At 32.9% G+C, this 8,882-nt stretch overlaps 1 protein-coding gene across 1 annotated transcript; it reads right to left on the bottom strand.

Annotated features, from left to right (window-relative positions):
* Positions 1-830: 830 nt before the first annotated feature.
* Positions 831-8,646, bottom strand: LOC123655065 (sodium channel protein Nach-like). The gene is given in 10 exon segments (XM_045590903.1): positions 831-971; positions 1,382-1,487; positions 2,217-2,311; positions 2,665-2,718; positions 3,834-3,985; positions 4,643-4,767; positions 5,112-5,226; positions 5,603-5,866; positions 7,652-7,864; positions 8,444-8,646. Coding segments are annotated over 10 exon segments (1,440 nt in total). The 3' UTR covers positions 831-858.
* Between the last annotated feature and the right edge of the window lie 236 nt (positions 8,647-8,882).

The raw sequence follows: 8,882 nt of genomic DNA, 5'->3' as shown, positions 1-8,882 counted from the left end.
ACATTACCAACCGTTTGACAAAGACCCGACGAAATGGACCAAACAATCCAAATTGGTCCCAACATCTTAATTATTAGTAAGGTGCTTTGGATTAAATTTACGATGTGTTAATATGGCCCGATACGGTTATAAAGCTGGCCCCAAATTAAATTTACCTGAAGATAGGGTTGGGTTTAATTGGGGTTATTTATGAAACGTATTACTATCTTAATGTTGAGTGATAATTCAAGACGTTAATGAATATGTATCTCGTATAAGCTATAATGTTTCAGATAAATGGCTTTCACGTTTCTGTAAATACACTCAACTCAATATCTAAGCAAATGAATATTTTTTTAATGTATGTAAAAGTAAAATTAAAAATTTTAACCCCCCCCCCCCCCCTCCCCACACCCCGATACAAAAAATGAACTCTAAAAACTAACAAATAGTATTTTAAACCTATTATAAAATTATTATCGTCACTAAGTTCAAATATTTCTATATTCCAAGCGTCTTCACAAAAAAAAAAAAACTAAACGAAAATCGATTCATCGGCTTGGGCTATGATACCATAGACAGATACACGCATACACAAACACGTTAAACTTATAACACCCCTCTTTTTGAGAGTGGGATAATTGGTTAGAACAAAGCACTGACACTTCCGTGTCTTCCCAAAGTGAATCTTAAAGCATAACTGTCCTGTATAATGACAACGTGCGCCAGTGTAAAAATGTTATATTTTTCTGTCTTTTTTTTAAATTAAGGTTTTAAAAATAAATTTAAAAAAACCTCTAAGCTTCAAATGCCTTAAATTATTTTCAAAAACAAATAGATATTCTTAATGGTATTTGTTATATGTAATATTTAGATAGATTAGACAGTATTTCGGGTATAACATAACAAACGTAAAGTCAGAAAATAGACAATTTCCATGAAGCTCAGGACACTGCAGCCGAGAAAGAGTCCTGCCATCCCACCGACGGACACTGCACAGACATAGATAAGAAGTTATTGGGTTAATTCTCAAAGGAAAATAAAACAATAATTCAAATAACCAATAATAAATAGTATAAATGGAATGGATCAAACTAGAAAAAAAACAGAAGGGAAGAGAGAACAAAAATAGAGAAAATTTATAAAGTATTAAAATTTAACTTTTGAAAAAAATATATTGTTTACAAAGCTGCCATATAAAAATTTAAGCTTTAAGGTTGTTTTTTGAAAAATAGATTTATAAAAAAATATATTTTAGTTACCAAGTTTGTATATTAAACGGAAAAGAAAATAAAAGAGAAAATCCTCTATTTGTTTGTTAGTGTACTAAATTATCTTACATTTATCATATCTGATAATACATTACAAAATAATCTGCTAATATTTAAGTGGGAACAGATACCTAGTACATCAGTAAATCCGAAAATAATGTCTCTTCTGTATCTCATTCTGGGATATGTCACTATTCCCCATTGGAAGTAAGTGCCCAGGAACCATTTTTGTAAATCCTGTAATGTAACATGTCACAGCTAAATAACATTGCTCCTAAGTAGTATTGTATTTCTGTGGTGAGTAAGGTGTCCAGAGCTCTTGGGGATGGTCAGAGTTAGGGTCGGCAATGCGCGTAGTGGAAGCTTCCTTTCTGGTGTTGTAAGCTTTTATAAGCTACGGTAACCGCTTACAATCAGGTGGGCCGTTTGTTTGCTGACCTAGTTGTATAACAAATCTTTGAATTCGGCTAAGGAAGATCAGGAAGAAACTCAACCATAAATTTTAAAAAAATCGGCAATATAATAATGCAATCATTAAACATTCTGTCAAATTGTAATGTACATAAAATTATGACAAATGCCTCCACAAGTTCATGCCAAAAACGGCGTGAATTCATGTGTTTTTCCCGTAGTCACCACGCTGGGCAGGCGGGACCGCAGAGCTGACTTTGTCGCACCGTAGACGCTGCTGTCGTCTTCGGCCCGTGTATTTCAAAGCCAGCAGTTGGATGTTTATCCCGCCATCGGTCAGCTTTTTAAGTTCCAAGGCGGTAGTGGAACTGTGTTATCCCTTAGTCGCCTCTTATGACACCCACGGGAAGACGGGGTGGCTATATTCTTTACTGCCGTAACCACACAGCAGCACATAATATTATTAGAGACAATAAAAATGTAAAAAGATTTTTATCTCAATTAATTGGACATTTACATTTTATATGCATCACTATCAGCATTGAGCACACTCACATTCGACTGTAGGACGTAGTTGACATCATCGCATAAGGGCAAACAATCGCATTTCATCTTCTTTCCAGTTTTGGTCCTTAGTTTGAATAACTCATCTACACAAAATGAAAAAAAAACGTCTTTAATTACATCGACAAGTAATACAACGTTAGTAGGCGAAAAATTACTCAAGTAAATACGCGCTATCAAAAGATTACTAAAAAAATAGTCATCAGATCTCTATCAAATTTAAATATATATACAAAACAAGTATCCGCTTTCGATTCACACATTCGGTACACACAGTAAAAGTGAGTAATGAGATACAGTCGAATTAAGAACCTTCTCCATTTTTTTAGTCGCTTAAAAATGTTCAGAAGTTTAATATTGAATTATGTTGCATTCAAATACAAAAATTATTATAAAATACAGAAAATATATGTTTTAAGAAATATACACTGTGTATTACCTGTGTGGTTTCCTAAACAGTACATACCGTCCACATCACATATCTTCTCATCGCCTGAAATATAAAAATAGCAAATTTACTCCAAGTATTTTTAGAAGAATTGCTCCTTACGTAACACTTTTTTGATTCAAAAATCGTCAACTAGAGAAGTTACTCTATTTAAGGTTAAAGATCATTTATTTCTCAAAATACAATTGACTTACATGAGAAATTACAAAGATTAAAATTAAACAAAAATTGATATGTTGGGTACATCGCAATACAATATATAAACAATTCATAGTCGAGACAAAAAATTAACGATATGTAGGGTAGTATTAAAATATACATACACAAGTTAACAGAAATATGCGTAACTGGAAATGTCATTGTTAAAGAGTTATTTATGTTTCATTATATAAAAAAAATTAATACACCTATTCATTTTTTTTAAAGTGAAAACGTATTAATTGTTATGCTTTATCATATGTATATAATTTTAGTATTTATTTTATTATAATTTAAAAAAAAAGTTAATATTATTATCCTTTTTTCCTTGCCAAATTCCATAACCCTTAGTTTACTTTTAATTTAATGACATTCGTGTAGTTTAATTTTTAGTTAGATATTTTTATGAAATTGAAATTGAAATTATTTTTATATCCATACATATAGTAAACATGAAAATGTAATTAATATGTTTGTGCACGCTAATCTCAAAAACGGCGCTCATTATTTTATATTATAACGCATGTGTGATAGATAACAGCTGACTGTAATAGCATTTTTTTTTTTTGATAAATATACATAGAAATAATACATATATAATTAATTAAATATAAATAGTACCCCCAAACTCATGCGGGAATTGAAACCAAGACAGACAAACTCAGAGAAAGAAGTTTGGAAATATAAAAACAACTTATCTCTAATAATTACAATAAAGCTTTCTAAAAACCGGATTTGAAGTAAAACTGTAAATGCGTAACGAGACCGTTACGAAAAATATGATAGGGCTAGACAAACGAAGTAAGAAAGAGAGATGCGAGCACACATTTTCTTTCTCTCTTTCTCTCATGGCCAGATACGTTTCGTATTTCTAAGACATAGTGCAAGTCTATATTGCAGAAGTTTTACTTCAGTCTTGTGGCCTAAAGCGACACTCGTTTTTCTCTAATACAATCACAAACCAATTTTCCTGTAAAAGTACGGTATACAGCCGCAGAACTTGAGACTGAGTCGCAATCTACACTCCATGCGGCACATCGTGTACGAGTACACGGAATTGTGCTTCAGGACGTTTTCGTGAGGGAAGCGACAGCGGCGCTGGGCCACGCTCAACCTGAAACGGTAAATAATTGTATGTGTTCTTAAACAAAACAAAAAACAATTTACATCGACAAGTACTATACACGCTCGTTTCACGTCGCTCAAATTTAAATGGAACCGTTCCAAAAAAACGAAACCACACGACCAGCTTCTGAACGGAAAAAAAATCATTAAAATCGGTAAACAATACGCTTCAGCCTGTAATATCCCACTACTGTGCATAGGCCTCTTTCCCCGTGTAGGAGAAGGATCAGAGCCTGTAAACAATAATACAATAAAATTGAGAACCTTCTACTTTTGTTCGGTTTAATGGAAATAAATGAATACGATTTAGTATAAAACAACAACAAAAAATCAGTTTCGATTCACATATCCTGTCTATTGCATGCTCCTAAATTGTTAGGGGCACAGACTTGTAATATTACATAAAATTATAATCTTGGACCTAGTTAAATGTGTTAGTAACTCGCAAGTACACTTATCTCGCTAGAATAATTACGACAAAAATTAAAATTTTGCCACTATTGTTTTACAAGATGACAAATTCATTCCTGGAAACACAAATATTGCATAAATATATGGCATGTTAAATTCCGTAGTTGGTACTTTTTACTGCAGACAATTATTTACTAAATTACACAAATGATTCTTGAAAATGTTATTTAAATACTTAGCCGCTTCTGGTGCCGTGTAAACTGTCAACGCTGTTACATAAAGTTTCATGTAGAAATTTGGAGTAGACTGCTGGTGCTTCGTCGTAAGATCCGGAACCTCCAGTGGACCGTGGATAAATGCCTATAGAATGAAACGTAAAATATAGTTACTACGTACGTGTACATTTTTTGTGTTTGCATATGTTGTATAAAACCGCCACTATCAGAACTATAATCCTCTAACCCTAAGGTTATCTGAAATAAGTCCCTAATAGATAAAACTGTGCTGTTGCTATCGTTATGTTTTTTTTTGTGGTTTTTTTATATTTCATTCATGTTGTCCTTTTATTTGTGTTGTTCAATAAATTAAGTATCGCCTTCAGCCAGTAACACCTCACTATTGGGTTTAGGCCTCTTTCTCCGTGTAGGAGAACTAAGTATAGAAAAATATATAAATGAAAAAATAAATAAAATGACATTACTTACTTTATAAGATGTCGATATATTCAAAACCTGCGCGAACATTTCCCCATCTAACGGATGAACGAAAAACGTCGAAGTATTTGAATCAATAATATCCCATCTATTTTTTGCTCTATACCTTTAAAGTAAAAGATATAAAATCATTATAAACACAAAAAGAAGAAGTGGACGAAGACTAACATAAACAAGTGCCCATTTCTTCAATGTGATCACTACCATCAATAACTATTAATGATAACTGATATTTTAATCAAAAGGAACAAGACCGAAATTTGCCATTTACTTTCTATACATCAAAAATATTCTATCTAAAGTCACTTTGACCATTTACCATTAGGAGTACCATCTACTTATTTGCCTAAGTTACATATTAGGCAAAAATCTTCAGGCATATCTGGTATAAGTTGAAAACCATTATTAAAGTAATCATTGAAGAAATTGAAACTGTAGAAAAAGAAAAGGAATTTAAAGCCAGACCTCTGTGTGATACTTACTCGGGTGAATTGTAAACTGCAACCTTAGAGTTGATAGCATAGCATATACCCATCTCAGTTACAGTTGGAACAATCTGAAGATGAATGCCCGAAGCACCGATGCTCAGAGTAGGGTTGAAGTCAGAAGACAAATTCAGAAGCAGTTCTATATAATTATCAGGACTGATCGCATCGTATTGCGGAATAGTATTGAAGTTTGTGAAATTAGCATTAGCGAGCGCGTGGATAAATTCTTCAAATCTTTCCTTATCTGCGTTTGTGTGGCTATAGTGAAATAAAACGGACGCAGTATAGAAAATTTAAACGTAATTTTAAAGCTAGAAGTTGCGTTAATATATTCTAAGTAACAATAACGTTAATGGACTACAAATAGTAACATATTATATATAACGTCCATCAGTGGGGATCGAACCTGCATCTCCGACTGACCGTGTCGGTGCTTTAGCCAATTAGGCTATGGAACGATGTACCCGTTCTAAGCGACCGCAGCGCCTTTTATAGTAAGTTCTTTATAGATTTTTGATATGATATTAGAAATTGTTTAAAAATGTTTGAGTCACCATCTTTAAAAATTTTAAAACACAAATTAACAGATAAAGTTTTTGACTATGCTCACATTAATAAATGGTTATTATTTTGTGCAAGAATGTCGTTTATTTATTGATTTGGTAATATTGTTAACACGTTGAATGGCGCCTTGATTTTTTAGTTTTTCAGTTTGGGCTATGGAGACACCATGTAGACAGTATGTAGTCGACATACAATTTTTCCGTTGGTGTCGCAGAGGATACCACATGACCGCGAGCCTGAGTCAACTTGAAAAATATGTTTTAGATAAATATATCATATAGTGTAAGGAAAAATAAGTAAGATCTTTAAGAATAGGTATAGTACTGTAATAAAAACTTATCATAAATTTTATGTAAATAAGGAATTTTAAACTGTCCCCATGAACCAAACAAGTGAGGTCCAACTGGTGTCCCCCATGGCGTTCAACGTGTTAAAGACTCATCATTACTACCCTACCTACAGTCCTTGTTGATATAATTATTTAAATTTTAGTTAAGCTAAGTTTGATTATTAATATTATCTTAACTTTACTTTTTATATAAATGTGATTAATGACCTTTTTAAATGAATTTTATTATTAACAAGTAGGATCTTTACTTTTAATTTTTTATGCGAAGTAATTTTAATTATACTTGCTTTACGGCATTAATATATTGTGGAATGTTGTGTACCCCGTAATGGGATACATATTAGATAATAATGTAATAGTGAATCATATATAATGTCCCATATGTATTCTGTGGATGTACCTATAAAATAAAATAAATAAATAGATAAATAAATAATTATATAGTGAAATTTAAGTAAATAACAGAAATAGATAACTTATACATAGATAAACAAATAATAACTATATAAAAAATAATATATGTACATATAAGAAAAAAAAAACCTTACTAACAGTAACATAGGATAAGTGTACATTGTAAGTAGAACATAAGTGTACATATATGGTAACTAGGAAATAAGTGTACATATATGATAACTAGGCAAATAAGTGTAAATATAGACATGGATAAGAAAAATAATAATGTTAGAAATTAGAAAGCAATTATGTGTATACTTCTACATAAACAGTATTTAGTAAGAAAAAAAAAACCGTCGGCGTCGGACCACGTCCTAGTTTTACTAGGCAGTCACAGGACTGTTGATCTGTAGTATAATAAGTAGAAAAATCGCCTGTAGTATTATAATGCATGCATGATAAACAAAGACACGGGCATTTTGAGCCCGTGGATCAAAATTTATAAATAAATAAAAACCTACAGTCCTACAGATCTACAGTCTACTATTGGACTTAAGGTACACCACAAGATCCGATTTCCCGTTTTCACCATCCAGTTGCTACTAGCTATCCCTTCCCTCTTAAAATCGTCGTGGTATCTGCCTGAAGGTCCAATACTACTTTATTCCGGCCATGACGAAGTTCTCAAATGAAGGTTAGAGACTATTAAGAAGAAATATAGAAACAAAATTCACCTAGATACTTACTCCAGATAATTTTTAAGTTTCACGGGACTAATCTTGCTATCATCAGGGCAGATTGTGACACTGGGGAAAGTGGTGTTCCAAGCAAACATATCGCGGTCCATGGAGACTACAGTTGGTGATGACTGATAACGAAGCCAAGTACTGCGAGAGATGTACACCGTTCCGAAGAGTGACATGATCACCACAATCAGCCACAAAAATCTAAAAGAAAACAACATAAAGCTGTATTTTTTTTATATCAAAAGGATAGCCAACAAGCGTGTGGTCCTCTTGATGATCAAAAATACTTGGCTAAACCTACTTCCATTTACAACACGCATCTAAACGATCTACGTTATTACAGGAATACTTAAGAGCATTATTATTTGGCTGTGATCTTCTGTAAGGAATGATCATCTGTGTCGCAGGACCAATGGCCGTTTGAGCAGACAGGTCCTGGAGTGGAGACCACGTCTTGGCAAACGCAATGCGGGACGTCCACCTGCCCGTAGGACCGACGATCGACGTAACATTACGGGTGTAGGCTGGATGAGGATTGCTAAAAATTGGGATATTTGGTGCGAACTTGGGGAGGCCTATATCCAGGAATGGATTACAATAGGCTAAACTAACTTCTGTAAGGAACTGCTCCAGGCTTTGAGCAAAATATTTCTCACTCTGAGTTGCTTAAATTATTTTCTTTTAATTCAGATAGACTATCAGATTTATTTTATGCTCATAATCGAAGTTCACCGGGTCTGCCAGTAATTTATCTATCTCTAAAATATATTTTATACTTACACTTCACACGGATGCCTGTCAGTAATAACAAGATGGTTCAATCCGTGTATTGAAGAAGTTTCCAGAAACATCACTAAATATTTCCTAGCCCTTTCTTTCAGCGTCTGAAATAGTGTCTTCTCTCTTGGTTCGTTATCAACTCTTATTTTCTTCTGAATTTCATTTTTGATCAATTGCGTCTGATACAGTCGATTAGAAAACATCGTTATATATTCTTCTCAAAACTATTCGGTAGCTTTATACTTTTGATTACAGTCAAAGAATAAAAACAAGAAGTGAGGAGATTTTTTTTGTATATCTATAATGCTTTCAAATCAAATATGCTTTAAGAGGGTTCTTAAACGAATGACTTCAAAGACTAAAATGATTCATGTTCATGTTCTCTTCAAAATAACAGCCTTACGTGACTTAATATTATTACATAATAACTAGTACACAC

The sequence above is a fragment of the Melitaea cinxia genome, chromosome 7, assembly GCF_905220565.1.
Source record: "Melitaea cinxia chromosome 7, ilMelCinx1.1, whole genome shotgun sequence".
Taxonomy (NCBI): domain Eukaryota; kingdom Metazoa; phylum Arthropoda; class Insecta; order Lepidoptera; family Nymphalidae; genus Melitaea; species Melitaea cinxia.
This window is presented reverse-complemented; position numbering and strand designations above follow the sequence as displayed.